This window comes from Cyprinus carpio, chromosome B12 (assembly GCF_018340385.1).
Source record: "Cyprinus carpio isolate SPL01 chromosome B12, ASM1834038v1, whole genome shotgun sequence".
NCBI classification, from domain to species: Eukaryota; Metazoa; Chordata; class Actinopteri; order Cypriniformes; family Cyprinidae; genus Cyprinus; species Cyprinus carpio.
This window is the reverse complement of record NC_056608.1, coordinates 26,393,169-26,411,605: the sequence shown is the minus strand read 5'-3', so window position 1 is coordinate 26,411,605 and position 18,437 is coordinate 26,393,169. Positions and strand designations below refer to the sequence as shown.

Here is an 18,437-nt window from a genome sequence, read left to right as displayed (position 1 = left end):
AGTTTTGTGAGACCGCGCAATTTTAGATTTTTTTTTTTTTGAACCAATTTTCCCTAGGTTATGCTATAGAATATTGTTGAATAACATTTGTAAATTTACTTAATTCAAATATTAACAAAGCATTAAAGCAAAAAAAAACTGAATAATATAAAAATCTCAATCAAGCAACGAGATGTAGCAATATAAATATATTTAACAAAAATTTAATATATAAATTTTAAGAATATTTAACATCAAAATAAAAAAAAAAAATAAAATCAACAAAATTTTGTTTACATTTTTTATGGTTCATTTAACATCAAGTCTAAACTAAAAAAACCAGAGACCTGTAAGGCAATAGGAACTAAATGAATAAAACAATGATAGTTATTTTAATTTCAGTTATGTTTATCTTTATTATGCATGCAAATGCAAAAGTTCTGAAATATAATTTTTCCTCATCTCATTTATATATATAATATGACAAATAAAAAAAAATCAAAATATCAAAAATATGAATTAAACCTCACCTCATTCATATATACAATATTGTTTTTCCTACCATCTCATTCATGGATCTAGATTATATAGATATATATATATATATATATATGATATATATATAATATATGACATATACAGAACATTTTTCTATTGAACTTAGCATTCTTCCGAGGTTAAAAAACACTTTTACTTGATGCCTTTATGCATGGTTGGAAAGTATTACATTATGCCCGACAATAATAAGACGTGCATACAATAAATAGCCTGCGTCACACCAATGTGAAACACTAGTCAGACATCTCTCATATATCTTGTCCGGCGTGTGTATATTTGCGAGCGTGAACTCCTCTCACTTCGTGATGCGGCCGTTTGTCTGGTTATTGTCAGGATTATCTACTTGAGCAAGTATCTAGAGGTGACGGTGTTAACAATGAATATAGACACGAGTATTCTCCGGTAAAATCTGATCACATACGTTACTCACAAGTTGATCATACAATGCATAATGAGGTACATTACGTAGAAGAAAAAAACCACGCAAAGATAAAATGTAAGCATTCAACTGTTGCAAAGGTACTTTTATGAGGACGACATGCATTATATACATGGAGGCTTCAAGTAAAGTCTTGAATAACTAATAGAGCAGGACACTGTAAATACTGCACTGGCAGCTCTGCTCTTCAGAGGCAAACTGATTTCATCATGCAGACTTTATACAGAAATGTTTGAACATTATTTTAGAGTGATGAACAGCTGGGACTGTTTAATGATTCATGCTAATGACAATGAACTAACGAGTTTCTCAACAGGGTGATAATGCGCTTGTTAAAGGTGGCGACTGTGTTTTTTGTTTTTGTGTCATCTGTAATAGGATTCACGCTGCATCACAGGTGTGTTTAAACAGCACTTAAAAACCACTCAATCACAAGAACACCAAACGAATTCACAAAATCACACAGTTTTAATAATCAAACTAAAATTAAAAAAAATAAAGCAATGTGCTGCGCTCTGTAGAACGCATGCGAAGTGCAAGGCGTCTAAGATGCATGACACAGCGTTCTGAAAGTTTAATAATGCACCGAAAATTAAAAAAAATGAAGCAGTGTGCTGCGGATGTCATCGTAATGTACATTTTATTCACACCTGATACATATTTACACTGAACATGGACGTCAGCGACGCCTGTTTGAGGAAACACAGCAGCACAAAGAAAACAAAACCAAATCCACACGTGCATAAATTAGATTTGATTACTAATCTATAAATACAAGTGCTTCAATTAAACACTTAATCACGTAGGTCATCAAGATAATATCATTAATCATCTCAAATGAGAAAATAATGGCTGAATGTTCACATAAATTATCTATTATCATCAAGATAATATCATTAATCCGTGATTTCAGTCTTACTGGAGATTCATTCATCAGAACATCAGTCCCACCGTTGTTTTTGCACGGGCAAAAACCCTAAAGGCACAAAATGATTGATTTGAAATATGAAAAACCTAAGAGGTGCAGACGAGCTGGAGGTCTGCAGCTAACGCTCATTACGCTCCACATCACAGCCGGCGGTTTATAAGGCCAGAGGGATGTGGAAATCAGGACTGTCGAAGAGCAGAGGCCTGCGCGGGGGGTTCGGCTCCTTCGTGGCGCTGTGTAAAAGTTTTTAAAATGAGTCCCAGTGCCTGTTCATTATGGAGATCCCCGACATTATTGTAATGCACTCAGAGACGCCCTGGCAGGATAGACACACAGACGACAGAGGAAATGAGGGTACTCACAGCTGACATCCCTATAGGCGCAGAAAAAAAAAAAAAAAAAAAAAAAATTAAAATGTAAAAAATGAGCGCTGGGCAACAATTATTCGCGATTAATCACATCCAAACATATATTTTTTTTTTCATATAATGTGTGTGTACTGTGCATATTTATCATGTATATATAAATACAAACACAAAGTTTATATTTTGAAAATATTTCCATGTATATATATATATGAATATATTATTTAGAAATGGAAAATGAAACATAAACATGTTCTGCTTTAAGATATACAGCGAGTGTTTGTGTATTTATATATTAGTGCTGTCAAATGATTAATCATGATTAATTGCATATAAAATAAAAGTTTTGTTTGCATAATATATGTGTTCTGGTGCATATTTATTATGTATATAAAAAAAGTACACCACACACAGTTTATATATTAGAAAATTATGTATGTATTGGATTTACAATGTCTAAATTATCATGTGTCTTATTACTTTCTGTTATTACAATAATACATTTAATATATATAAACCTTTTTTGTTCTAAAATAATGGCATGCAGTGTGGGTGTATTTATACTATACATAATAAAATATATGTAGTACACACACACATATTTCAGTTTAAACAAAAACTTATATTTTGGATGCGACTTCTAATAATTAATACATAAATATTAAAAAATACAAATTAAAAATATAAATAAAAAATAAAAATAAAAAATGTAATAAAAGACAAAGTAAATGTAAAAATAACAAAATTATAATATATATATATAATAAAAACAAAAATAACATAGTAAAACACACAAAAAATATAGAAAAACATCATTTGTTTTCATTTGTTTTCTCAAATTAGTAATAAATTATTTTTCCATTAAGGACAATTAAGATCACATTAGGAAAGCCAATGCATTTCTTATTAGAAGCTCATTACTGTAATTTTGTACACAGATAATAATTATTAAAATTAGACTAGCTATATAAATATGCTCAGTCTTGCATATATATATATATTGGCTCAGCATGTCATTTCTTCATAATATGCTCATCTTGCATCATATTATATATACTATATATTACTAGTATATATATATATATATAATATAAATGACAATAATTGATTGATATCCAAATGAACTATTTGTGTCAGGAGAACTACTGGTGCTTCATTTATTGGCTCTGCATGTCATTTCTTTTGCTCAGGAATGGATCTTCTCCGTTGTGTAAGTATGTGTGTTTTCTGCGCTCGTGCACTCACCGCAGAACCTGAGTCCTTCTGTCCGAAATACTAGCACGCGTCAAACAGATGATCGGCCGTCTTCTCGAAGGACGCCAGCATGAGAACGCTCTCCTTCATCTTGGCCAGACCGAAGCGGGTGATGCCCAGAATCTCACCCTACGACCCGAGAGACGCTCTGATCTCACTCACAGTCATGAATCCATCGCTCGGCATCATTATAATGCATTTATCACTTCACAATCTCCTTCAGCAGCTGAAGCGCACTCACCTTATAGGACATGAGATCCGCCAGCAGCATGACGTGTCTGCGGTCGATGCTCATACCGTGGTTTACCATGGTACCATACCAGCTGGTTTTTGTACTGGATCTCGTTAATGATGGTGGACCTCGCCGCTTCGATGCCTAAAGTCCTCTCAACCTGAAGAGAAGATCAGATCATCAAACACACTACAGACATGAATTAACATCTTCACAAACAGCTGAACATAACAGCTGTGCAACTTGAAAAAAAAAACTGATTTGCAAGAAATATTACTCCTCGTATTACCTTATTTGATGATGCAGAGTTCAGAAATATCAATAAAAATTTTCCATCATGTTCAGATTTTACAAAATAAGAATAGAGATGTTTCAAATGTATTGGCTTAAATGCACTTATCAACACAACAAAACAGTCAGATGAAAAACGTTTGGGTTTTAATGACTAAAGAAGGATTTAAAACATTTCAATTTGCAGAGTGGAAAAATCTGTTCAAGTTTATTAATAAATAAGCTTTTTCACAGAACTCTGTAATATTTCGTCACTGTATGGAAGCAGTAAAAACCACAGATGAAGCAAAAAAAATGTGTCATGTTTGCATTTTCTAACCTTGAAATCAACATTAGAGATAAAATAATATTATCAAAATTATCCTGCAAAACTTCCCAAAAATTCTGTAATGTTTCCAGAAATTCAATGGAAATTTTCTGGCACTTAAACTAATGTCATGCATGTGAAAATGAGCTGAGAGTTGAACAGATCGTTGTAATGTGGCTCAGATTCAGACAGGAATCATGTGTTTGTGGTGCTTGTCTGCCAATTAAAGGATAAATAATGACTTCTTCATCTAACAAATGTTTGCAAAAAGCAAAAATGCTATAAAATGCATCCTATTTTATGAGAAAGTGTGACCTGCTCCACCAAAACTGGCCATTTTTAGAATCAGCATCTTAAAATGAGTAAGAAACCAGACTAGTATTTAATTCAGCAGATATGATGTGATTTAAAGGATTCACTTGTGCATTTAAATACAGAAACTGGTGTTTGCAGTGCTGCCCGTGTTAAAGACTGCTGTTTAAATGTCACACTCTGAAGGAGACACAGAGGAGAGTGATCCGTGTGTGTGTGTGTGTGTGTGTGTGTGTGTGTGTGTGTGTGTGTGACAGTCACACTGGGCTGTGGGCGGTCCGAACCTCGTATGTGTTGTTGGATGTTGTTCTGTTGCCGTTGACGCCGTGTGTTGCCATGACAGCCCTGAGATTATCTCCCTCCACCAGCAGTTTGAACTTCTGTTTGCCGCTCTGTTCATCGATGTGAATGACGGCACGCGCCACCTCAGGGATGCCCGGCTTGACCACCACCTGCACACACACACAGGAAAGTTTTGTTTGTGAATTGTTTTGGGGACCATTCCTGATAGGCGTAATGGTTTTTATTATTTTTACTGTACAGACTGTATATTTCTATCACCCTACACCTAACACTATACCCCTTACAGGAAACTTGTGTGCATTTTTTACTTTCTCAAAAAATTTATAAGCTATACATTTATAAACGTTACAATGTTCAAATAAACCAATAAAACACACTCACATAAACAACACATTATTAGTGGTGGGAGAAAACCACAGTTGTGTGTCAATGTCACAAAAACGTGCACACGCACGTTACAACACAGACAGACACACACACACACACACACAAGCACGCATGCACACAAACACACACGCACCCACACGTACACACAGACACGCACACAAACACACACAGACAGACAGGCACATTCACACACACACACACACACACACACACACACAAACAAGCACGTATGCACACAAAACACACACGCACCCCACGTAACAAAAAACACAGAGCACGCACACAACACACACACACAGGCACAGGCCATGCACACACCACACAGGCACATGCACACACACACACACAAGCACACGTGCACACAAACACACACACACACGCACCCACACGCACACACACACAGACACAAACACACCACACGTAGTCACAGACACGCACACAACACACACAGACAACACACACACAGACAGGCACATGCACATGCACACACACACAAGCACACGTGCACACAAACACACACACCACAAACAAACTAAACTCACCCACGGCCTACACGCACACACACACAAACACACACGCACCCACACGTACTCACAGACACGCACACAAACACACACAGACAGACACACACAAACACACACAGGCACATGCACACACACACAAGCACACGTGCACACAAACACACGCGCACACACACACACACACACACCACACACGTAGATTCACAGACACGCACACAAACACACACATACACAGACAGGCACATGCACACACAGTACAGGCACATGCACACACAGACACACAAGGCACGCACACAAACACACACACACACACACACACATAGACACCACACATAATGGCACACACACGTACACACAGTGATACAGACAGACACACACACACAAACACACAGACAGACACATGCACACACACACACACCCACAAGCACACGTGCACAACCCTAACACACACACACCACGCACCCACCACCTCACACACACACAGACAACACATAAACAAAACACACGCACACACACACACAAACACGCACGCACGCAGGCACACACACACACAAAACACACACACACACAACACACACCACACACACGCAGGCACACACACATATTCGACATCCCTTAACAACTACCTACCAACTATTAATAAGGAGCAAATTAGGAGTTTATAAAGGCAAAAGTTGTAGTTTAATGGTTTGTTAATAGCGAGCACTGAACCTTAAAATCAAGTGTGACCTTTTTTCCCCAATAGTACATGGTTTTTAGATACAGTTATGATGGCGGTAGGGTCAGTGGTGTCAGGACTGACCTTAGGAAGCAGCTGTTTGAGCGACTGCAGGACATAATACATGGAGCTCTTGCTGTTTTCTCGTGGAGTCACACAGACCACGGCCTCTCCGTGAACCGCGATATCGCCCCGGCTTAACCCGCAGCTTTGACGTACAGATGGAGTAACGCACCGTCTCTGCGTTCACCTGAACAGAACCAAACAACCACATGACTCTATAACCCTCTGCAGAGGAGGATCATCACTGTGTGTCATTTAAAACCACTCAACAGGGACAGCTGCTGAGAACTATCAATATAAATGAGTGAAAATCCAGAGAGCGATGAAAACACTGATGCTGGAAGAATCATTCTGAGCTCCAGTCTTTCATCAACATAATTACGATCAATCTGCCGTTACCTCCAACCTCAGGAGACGAATCCTCTCCAGCGACAGCTTCACCAGGATGAAACAATCATCAGGCAGGAAAACCTCCTCGATGTACTCGGAGATCTGACGGAAACGATCAAACGATTCACTGATTAATCTGAAAACAACAAGACAACATAATACACAAGCCACCAACATACTGGCTCCGTCTCAAAAACATAACGCACTGCCTTTCCGTCTACTGTAATGTGAAAGTTTTCAAAACTGGTATTAGTTTCTCCACAAAGGGCATGCTCAAAGTTGCTTTATAATTCAGGTAAACGGGATCCTACTTTTCCTGAAAGCCTTATAATGACTCTATATTCCTCTCAAATTTTTGGAGCAGTTTCTGTGACATTAAACATGAATGAAAGGCATTTCGAAGCAGAACCCTGCATTTGAGACTCACTCAGATCAAAGGTTGTTCTGCATCCCTCCATTACGAACTATCTGACATCCATTTCAATCACGCGCACGCTGAATATAAACACTGAAAGATATCACATGCTACAAGCCAGAGACGCCATCATTTTCCCACACTGCACTGCATTTTAAAAACAAATGCATTTTCTGAAGTAAAAGTTGGTGTTTGTTCATGCAAAAATCTTCACCTCCACAATCCTACAGCATTCTGAGTGGTTGCCGGGGTGTTGCTATGCAGTTGCTAAGGTATTCAAATTATTTTCAATACACTGATACAGTATGATGCTCTGGGTGGTTGCTAGGGTGTTGCTAAAGTGTTTGGAATAATTTTAATGGACTGCTATTGCATACACTTGACATGATGTTCTGGGTGGTTGCTAGGGCATTGCTATGAGGTTGCTAAGTTGTTCTGAGTGCATTAATGCATTGCCCTGCAGTTGGCATTGTGTTCTGGGTGGCTGCCAGAGCGTTTCTAAGGTGTTCTGAGATTTTATAATGGATTGCTACAGTTTATATTTGACAACATGTTCTGGGTGGTTGCCAGGGCGTTGCTATGGGGTTGTTATAGTGTTTTGAGTTCATTTATTTGCATTGCTCTGCAGATGGCATGGTGTTCTGGGTGGTTGCCAAGGTGTTGCAAAAATGTTCTGAATAATTTTAATGGATTGCTATTGCATACACTTGACATGACGTTCTGGGTGGTTGCTATGGCATTGCTATGATGCTGCTAAGATGTTCTGAGTGCATTAATGCATTGCTTTTTCAGTTTGCATGTTTTGGGTGGTTGCTAGGGTGTTGCTATGGTGTTCTGAGTGTTTTTAATGCTTTGTTCAGCAGTTGGCATGTTTTTGGTGGTTGCTAGGGAGTTGCTAAGGTGTTCTGAGTGTTTTTAATGGATTGTTACAGTATATGTTTTGACATGATGTCCTGGGTGGTTGCTAAGGTGTTGCTATGGTGTTCTGAGTGTTTTTAATGCCTTGTTCAGCAGTTGGCATGTTTTGGGTGGTTGCTAGGGAGTTGCTAAGGTGTTCTGAGTGTTTTTAATGGATTTCTACAGTATTTGTTTGACATGACGTCCTGGGTGGTTGCTAGGGTGTTGCTAAGGTGTTCTGAGTGTTTTTAATGGATTGCTACAGTATATGTTTGACATGACGTCCTGGGTGGTTGCTAGGGTGTTGCTAAGGTGTTCTGAGTGTTTTTAATGGATTTCTACAGTATATGTTTGACATGATGTCCTGGGTGGTTGCTAGGGTGTTCTGGGTGTTTTTAATGGATTGCTACATTATATGTTTGACATGACGTTCTGGGTGGTTGCTAGGGTGTTGCTAAGGTGTTCTGAGTGTTTTTAATGGATTTCTACAGTATATGTTTGACATGTTGTCCTGGGTGGTTGCTAGGGTGTTGCTAAGGTGTTCTGGGTGTTTTTAATGGATTGCTACAGTATATGTTTGACATGACGTTCTGGGTGGTTGCTAGGGTGTTGCTAAGGTGTTCTGAGTGTTTTTAATGCCTTGTTCAGCAGTTGGCATGTTTTGGGTGGTTGCTAGGGAGTTGCTAAGGTGTTCTGAGTGTTTTTAATGGATTTCTACAGTATATGTTTGACATGACGTCCTGGGTGGTTGCTAGGTGTTCTGTTTATAAGATGTAGTGGGTGGTTGCTAGGGTGTTGCTAAGTGTTCGGGTGGTTGCTAGGGTGTTGCTAAGTGTTCTGAGTGTTTTTTAATGGATTTCTACAGTATATGTTTGACATGATGTCCTGGGGTGGTTGCTAGGGAGTTGCTAAGGTGTTCTGAGTGTTTTTAATGGATTTCTACAGTATATGTTTGACATGATGTCCTGGGTGGTTGCTAGGGTGTTGCTATAGGGTTGCCAAGGTTATGAGTCTTTAATGCATGGCTATGTGTTTGTCATGGTGTTCAAGGTGGTTGCCAGGGTGTTGTTTGGGGTTGCTAAGGTGCTTTGAGCGTATTAAATGCACTTCTCTACAGTTGGCATGGTGTTGCTAATTCAATGCACGTCTAATTCAATCGTGTGCATTTAAAATTCACTCCTAACAGGAAGCATGAACAGAAGCAACACTAATGCAGTATTTATATTCTGCAGAAGGCGATCTCAGCGCACCTCTCCCAGTAGAGTCTTCTCAATGCGTCCTTTCACCAGCCGAGCGAAGTCTGGGTCATCATCGGCATCCAGGTTGGCACTTATGATGGGCGTACTGAGACACAGAGAGACTCATTAGCAACAAGAACTGGAGTTACTGCAGCCATTAATCATCCGTGAAGCGTCAACAGCAGCAATCACGCCGGAGCTGCCTGCTAACACTCCTCCACCCGACCGTGGCTTCTGCCTCTGACTGACAAATGAGTTTTCCTCCTTCAGGGGTCGAGATCAAACTCTCATGAATCGATGGCACTTGTGTCAGCCGCTGCACGTCTATAATTATCACAGGGTCTTTTTTCAGAGTCTAGAAACTCTGTACTGCTACTGTGTGAAGGTTGTTTTCAGGTCAGTTTCAGGTCTGTTTAAAGGATTTTAGGTTGGCTTATGGTTATGGTTTTATTATGAAAAATACTTCAGTGTTTACTAGTACAATGGTATATCAGATGGTAATACCACAGCATCTCAAAGTGAAGAAATAAAGAACAGTTAAGCAAAAAAGTAATTAAGCTGTATAGATATATAAAAAATTATATTTACATATTTTTAAGATATGGACCATTATTTTTAAAGGAGTAAAGAACACAAAAAATATAAATCAAATAATATTAATTATAAATTCATTAAAAATATACTTATTTATATTAAAAAAATAATAATAAAAATTGAAAATAATAATGAATTTTAATTCATTCTAAAAAAATATTAAGGATTATTTTTTAAAAATAAAATCATTACTTTTTAATTTCCAGTCCTGAAAAAAAAAATTCAATTCAGTTTATACATAATTTAAAAATTCAATATAAATATAATCTATATCAAAAATTTCTAATTTATATATAAATATAATCTACATATAAACTAAGTTTTTTTTTTCTTTATAAATAATAATTTAAATGCTGCCTTGACAGTTTATTGAAATAAAGTCAAGTTTTAAGTTCAAGTATTAAAATACAAACTGAAATAAATTTTAATTTCAAACATTCAAAAATGATTGAACAGTTACTCAAACTAAAATTTAAATTTAAATACAATTTAGAGTGCATTATTTATTATCATAAATAATAAAATGTATTCACTATTTAAAAATAAGTAAATAAAAAATCCAGGTTTTCCAGGAGTATCAGGGTTTCTGAAGTCACCTGATGTTTTTGGACGCATTGATGATCTCTTTGATTCTCGGGACTCCCAGAGTGATGTTCATGGAAGCGACTCCAGCGAAGTGAAACGTCTTGAGGGTCATCTGAGTCCCCGGCTCCCCGATGCTCTGAGCACACAGCGCCCCGACGGCAGAACCCGGCTCCATCTGCGCCCTGAGCATCAGACAAATCACGTTCAAACCATTTCTGTCTCTCAACAGTGGTTAAATCATCTCAGGATCTCATTTTAGCCATAGAAGTCATTGCATAAGCATGGTGTCACCTCATATATTTGTCCCTGCAGGTTTCTAGAAACTTCTCCAGCTGGGTCGGAGTGATTCTGTCCAACTGGTACAGAACTTTAGGCTGCAATGAATGAGAAAACAGGTCCAAACACACAAACACACACACACACACACACACACACACACAGAGTCATATGAAGCTGAGCTCTCACCTCTGTTGTTCCGTTATCGTTGATGCCGTACTTGTCGCGTGTCTTTTTTATTTTCTCCGAAACCGTTTTAATGAACTTTCTGATTTCCTGGAATTTAACAGATTTTTAAAAGCATTTAGAAACATTAACAAGAACACAGTGAACCCGGTATGCAGTGCAGAGCACATCAACTGCAGTAAAATCATTCCTTCAAATAATTCAGCACTGCACAAAAGTAGAAAACAAGAAATTATTGGATTCATTTTAAGAACATGTCAAATATCACCCCAAAATCAAAAAAAAAAAAAATTACTCATATGAAGAAAATGCTACTTATTTTTAGGAGCATTCAGATGTTATGCATTCAAAATCTCATTAGTGTAATAGACAATAATAATAATATTAATAATAATAATTAAATAAATTACAAAAATAGTATTTTTTTTCAATATTAAGTTCTTAAATTAATAATGAAGTATAAATAAATAAATAAATAATTAATTAATATAAATATGACGTGCAGTATTTATTGTGAAGACTTTAATCTTTGTTACTGTTAACTAAAATCAAACACTTCAAACACTTTATTACAAATGTTAATTATATATGTTTCTCTTAGATAATAATAAATACAATATGTTTAAGTACTAAAATGTCCTAAACTAAGCTTGAATAAAGCTAAACAGAAATGCATTTGAAAAAAATCATTGTAAAACACAAATAAAAAATTTATAAACTTAAAATTAAATTTAAAATATAAAAACAAACACTAATTCAAAATTAACAAATACTATATTAGCATAAAATAATACTAAAATGATTTATACTGATAGACAGATTACAGTAATAGGAATATAATGAGAATAAAAAATGAATGCTTAGGGGAAATATGCTTAATTATCATAAAAATAATAATGCATTTTTTTTTCCTTTGATTTAGGGGGAAATATGAGCCATTTATATATTATAACAGTGCAGTGAGTTGCAAACTGAATTATGCATAAATACACAAATTCACATAAACGTGAAAACCTGTTTGACTTGTGTACAGAAATGAATAAAGTCCATCTCTCACACACACGTCATGCATGCTGTACTGTACCTGTGAGTATTTATCACTGCCAGTGTCTGTCAACGCCTTCAAACCAAACACACAGACACTGACCACATCAAATTATAATAACCCACACTGAAACGTCTTAAATACAACATGGACAGCAGAAGTTATACTCATTTGGAATGAGCTTTATTTGGGGAAATGCATTCATTTTCATGAGATATTAAAGAGTAATTCACTTTAAAATGAGTATTCAGGCATATTTTTCACAACTTCTTGTTGTTGGGCAGAATGTTCGTGCTGCTTTTTCCGTATCACAGAGTGTTTGACAATTTTAAGTAGATTATCTTTTTCTTACTCAAGACACGTTAGTTGAAGCATTTATATAATCCTAAGAATGCACTTAAAATACAGATTCATTAAATCAAAATCAAATCCAATCTCACTGTGAATCAGATTTAATCATTCTGAATTTGCAAAAATCCTGATTGACAAAAATCTAATAAAAATATATTTTAAAAATAAAAGTATGTACATAATTAAAATAATTAAAACAAATTAAGTTTAAGGGGATAATTATTATATTTACCCACAAATTAAAATTTCTCAGGACTTTCTGAAATTAAATATTTAGAAATATCTGTTTAAGTATTTTAGAGTTTGAGTATTTTAAAGTCTGACAATTAATTCCATAATTTCCATGACTTTAAATGTATCTAAATTTTAGGCTTATTATTATTAGTTAAACAAAAAAAAAAAAATGCAATTTTTTCTGCACTTTCTAGCCAATATAACATATTTAACATTTGGCATAAATGTATATACATAAAAAATATTTTCAAAATATATACTGAATGTGTGTGTGTGTGTATTTATATATACACAATAAATAAACACAAATATTATGTAAACAGAAAACTTTTATTTTGGATGCAATTAATCTTTATTAATTATTTGTCAGCACTACTAGAAATCAATCTTTTTACATTATGTCTAGGTTTTCCAAGACTGTGGGAAACAAAAAAAAAAAACGTAGTTGATGAGGGGATAAATTAACTTTTTTTAAAAAATAAAAATGACATTAAATTTAAAAAAGCTGTTTAAGATTCATTTAAAGCTTGCTTTGTCTTATTTTAACCTTTTTAAACCACTTTGCATCATCCTGGTTGAGAACTACCAATCTAAAGTCAATTTCAGACGGTTCCTCACACAAAGCATCATGGGACTTTAATCATATAGACAACTTTAACAGCAGCTTCTTAAAACTGGAGCTTGATTTCAGTGTGAGGAAAAGAGCAGCGTGAACATTCAGCTAAACGTCTACTTTTTGTACGAGGGTTTGGAATGACAGAGATGAATCTCAGTAGACAAAAGAGCTTCGTCTCACCTCCAGGAACGTGTCTTTACAGCACAGGAAGTCTTTTCTCTTCATGATGGAGTCGGAGGTCAAGATCAGCTCGTTTCTGCTCAGCGCAGGCTCACCTGGACAGCTGTGCACCGCCTGAGAACACACACCACATCAGCGTTAACTCGAGAAAATGACGCACAAAGTGCTCTTCAGCGTTCCCACAGAGAGTGTTTCTACATCCCAGCGTCCTCCAGCAGCGTTTCAATCAGTGAGACTCCACAGAAAGCAGTACTCATCTTTCAGAAATGTGGATGAAATAAAGCAGCGGTGATTGTAAGTGATGGGCAGCTAGTCTCTCATTTCACAAACGTCACTTCACCATCACATTCTAGTAGATGCACGCATGCTTTGATTGCTCACACACGAGCAGAACCACACGACTAAACAACAAACCAGACTTCAGTTTCTCTGAAGAAAACAATAAACAAAAAACATGATCAGTGAGTTCAGGCCCTATAACTTCCCTACAACGCTTTAGCAAAATAGTAACAACAACAACATCTATAATAAATATATATATTTATACAAAATATACAATAAACCTTTACACACACACACAGGTAATTTCGTTTATTAAACACTGGGAGATAAAGAGACCTTTTCCCATTCTTTAATATATACAATAAACCTTTCATTTTATTTTATTAATTGAAAAATAAATAAATAAAATAAAACACTAAAAATAATAATAATAATAATAATAATAATTTAATCAACTAATAAAATTATTATTTTTATTTTATTTTATTTCTTTTTCAATTAATAAAATTATAAGTGTTATGAATTAATTTACCACCATTTTGATGATAAATCTGTATTAATATTTTTATTAGTATTATTACTGTATTATAAATTTGTCTGCTAAATGACTAAATGCAAATGTAATGTAAATGTATTAAATCATAAAACACAGGATCCAAAAATATTAAAAACAACAATTTGTGATCATATATTAAATTGCTATTAATTCAACTGGTTAGACATGTTTTATTATTATTATTAAAAAAAAGGATTTTTTTTTCTAAATAATCTAGATCTACTATATTTAATGAGCAATAGCTGAACCATTAAAAAAAATCCATTGAATTGTTAAAGTTTTATGAATTCAATTTAACATGATTTTTATTATTAAAATAAAACACTATTTTATTTGATTAAACTATCAAAAGAGAAAAAAACAACTTTTTTTTTTTTCATACAAGTGTTTCACAGTAAAAAAGTAAATAAATAAAATTGTGAGAAAGATCTGTTCTATGTACAAGGCATCATACAGCCACTGGATACTGGTTCATATTGTGTGAAAATGAATTTAATAAAGACGCTGGTGTATGTGTTTTGGATGATGCATGATCTCTGACGTACTCTGATGTTGTCAAGGACTCTTCTGAACTCCAGCGGTTCGTCTTTTCCCTCCATGGCCGCGGGGTCGAGTCCGTCTCCGCCGTAGATGAACTGTATGATGTCACCGGTGGAGCTGCGCACCGTCAGATCGTACTGAGAGCACAAGTCCTCCAGAGACTTCACCAGACGCCTCTGAAACACACAAACAATTCATTACTAGCAGCAAATCTCAACAGAAGACACTTACAGAACAACAAAAACTTGAAAGTATAAAGCTACTGTATCAGACTATATGATTTTTTTCAGACTATATGAGCCAGAAAAGACTGATGCATCAAATATGATACTCAAAAAAAAAAAAAAAAAAAAACACATGCAAACTTTTATATATATATATATATATATATATATATATATATATATATATATATATATATATATATATATATATATATATATATATATATATATATATATATATATACACAGTACAGGTCAAAAGTTTGGAAACATTACTATTTTTTTAATGTTTTTTGAAAGAAGTCTCTTCTGCTCATCAAGCCTGTATTTATTTGATCAAAAATACAGAAAAAACAGTAATATTGTGAAATATTATTACAACTTAAAATAATAGTTTTTCTATTTGATATATACTTAAAAAAAAAAATAATTTATTCCTGTGATGCAAAGCTGAATTTTCAGCATCATTACTCCAGCCTTCAGTGTCACATGTAACATCCAGTCTATCACATGATCATTTAGAAATCATTCTAATATTCTGATTTATTATGAGTGTTGGAAACAGTTCTGCTGTCTAATATATTTGATGAATAAAAGGTTAAAAAGAACTGCATTTATTCAAAAAAAAAAAAAATAATTCTAATAATATATATTCTAATAATATATTTTCTTTACTATCACTTTTTATCAATTTAACACATCCTTGCTGAATAAAAGTATTGATTTTATTTAAAAAAGAAAGAAATAAAAAAAAAAAATACTGACCCCAAATTACTGACCAGTAGTGTATATTGTTATTACAAAATATTTATATTTTAAAAACATAGCTTCTTTTTTTTTTTTTTTTTTACTTTTTATTCATCAAAGTATCCTAAAAAAGTATCACATGTTCTGAAAAAATATTAAGCAGCAGAACTGTTTCCAACTTTGATAATGAATCATCATATTAGAATGATTTCTAAAGGATCATGTGATAATGATCCTAAAAATTCAGCTTTGCATCACAGAAATAAATGATAATTTAAAGTATAATAAATTTAAAAACAATTCTTTTAAATTGTAATAATATATCACAATATTACATTTTTTTCTGTATTTTTTTGCATCAAATAAATGCAGGCTTGATGAGCAGAAGAAACTTCTTTCAAAAACATTAAAAATAGTAATGTTTCCAAACTTTTGGTCTGTACTGTATATATTTCAAAAAATATTTTGTCTAAAGTTAATCTCCAAACTTGAGTTGAAATGTAAAAGGTTTACATGCATGCATAAATCTGATACTTGCACGAAGTGCATCATTATCCAGGAGCTAAACACACCTGCATGTACCCGGTCTCCGCTGTTTTCACGGCCGTGTCGACCAGACCTTCCCTACCAGCCATAGTGTGGAAGAAGAACTCAGTGGGGGTCAAACCAGAATAAAAGCTGTCTGCCACAAAGCCCTTCGCAGCAGGGAGCTGAAACATGAAAGAACAATCACACAAACATCATGCTTTTATTCCACACAGCCTTTGGTCTGGGTCTTCTTCAGCCTTGGATAGCTTTTAAAGTTCTGAAGCGTTTCCTCAAACCCAACAGAATTGTAAAGCATGCTAAACAGAGTTAATGACATGACTGTAATGAAAACGGACAAAATGTGCAGAAACCTTGGACTTGATAATGGAACGACTGCAAGCACTCACTTGAATGAGGATGCATGTATTATTTCTGACAAATGCATTATGTCAAAATTTGGAAAAACTCATTAAACAGTGTAAATATACTCTAACAGTGTTAAAAAGTGCAGAGCTACTGTAATAAAAAGGTGCAGAGCTCTCTCCTGCGCACCTCCGGCTTTTAATAATAATAAACAAAAAAAAAAAGCATTTATTTGAAATCCTCACAGCAGACAGTGGAGAAAAGTCGCCGTGATTGAAGAATGAGGAGTGCATGCAGAAAGAAAGGGACAAACAGAAGAAAAGCTGCGGATTCGAGTGGTTTGTTCTTACTTTGGAGTGTTTTTGGAAGTGAGGCAGCGAACGGTTCTCAAAGCCGTCGGGGACACGAGAGCCGCTGATGGCCTGCTGCCCAACGCACGCGATCATCTGTGAGATGTTGATGAATGAACCTGGAGACGCAGAGATTATCACACAGTCATCATCTCACAGCCTGCACTTCCTTCACGAGTTCTGGACTTTCTGATTGATTCGTGAGAGAAATCGTGCGGTCACGGTCACTGTACAGACTTCAGTCAGGGGAGATGCTTTATTTACTCTGACACAAAAGGAAAGTGAGGCACTTGTCACATTTTTGGCAATAAATTATAAAAACAAAATTAAAGTGTATATAATGCATAAATAAATGTCTAAATATCTATATATACACACACTATTCTGTATTATTGATATATTTTACAGTAGTGACCATCTCTGTAAAATCCAGACTAAAGTCTCAAACTCTAATTATGAGATAACAAGCATCAAAGTTTGACTTCAAACATTAATTTCACTATGATTTCAATCTTTGACATGGTCTTACTCTGTCAATATTAAAGATATCAAGGTTACATTTTTACAATGTTTTTATAACTTTGAATGATTTTATGTGAATCACAAAAAATGACTTTAGCAGGGTTTTCAGAGCCAGGGTCATATATACACACATACGCTATTTTAAATAACTAATAAATAACTAAAATAATAACTAATACTAACAAATACTAATAAATTAATTTTTTTAATTTTTTATTTAATATAAACTTTTAAATTACTTATTAGTATGATTACACAGTTAGCAAATTAATGAAATGATTCAATTAATTTCATATATACATTTATATAATTTACTTAAAAATAAAAATGTCTTTTGAAAAAATTACTAGATGACCAAAGAAAAAAAAATAATTTGATAAACACTAAAGCATTAAGAAAGATTTGCCACATTAAATTGCCCACATCTACATGTGACCCTGCAGCACAAACCAGTCACAAGTCTCTGGGGTATATTTGTAGCAATAGACAACAATACATTGTATGGATCAAAATTATTAAGTTTTCTTTTATGCCAAAAATCATTAGGATATTAAGTAAAGATCATGTTCCATGAAGATATTTAGTAAATTTCCTACTGTAAATATATCAAAACTTAATTTTTGATTAGTAATATGCATTGCTAATAATTCATTTGAACAAC

At 34.6% G+C, this 18,437-nt stretch overlaps 1 protein-coding gene across 1 annotated transcript in view; it reads right to left on the bottom strand.

The window, feature by feature from the left end:
• Positions 1-832: 832 nt before the first annotated feature.
• LOC109061454 (DNA-directed RNA polymerase III subunit RPC1-like) overlaps positions 833-18,437 on the bottom strand; it is a 38,807-nt gene continuing 21,202 nt past the window's right edge. The window contains 16 exon segments of the mRNA XM_042734871.1: positions 833-892; positions 3,515-3,652; positions 3,765-3,851; positions 3,853-3,915; positions 4,950-5,117; positions 6,679-6,786; positions 6,788-6,844; positions 7,057-7,149; positions 9,610-9,703; positions 10,788-10,958; positions 11,068-11,150; positions 11,242-11,328; positions 13,665-13,778; positions 15,048-15,218; positions 16,586-16,723; positions 17,255-17,373. Coding sequence (XP_042590805.1) covers positions 833-892; positions 3,515-3,652; positions 3,765-3,851; positions 3,853-3,915; positions 4,950-5,117; positions 6,679-6,786; positions 6,788-6,844; positions 7,057-7,149; positions 9,610-9,703; positions 10,788-10,958; positions 11,068-11,150; positions 11,242-11,328; positions 13,665-13,778; positions 15,048-15,218; positions 16,586-16,723; positions 17,255-17,373 — 1,751 coding nt within the window.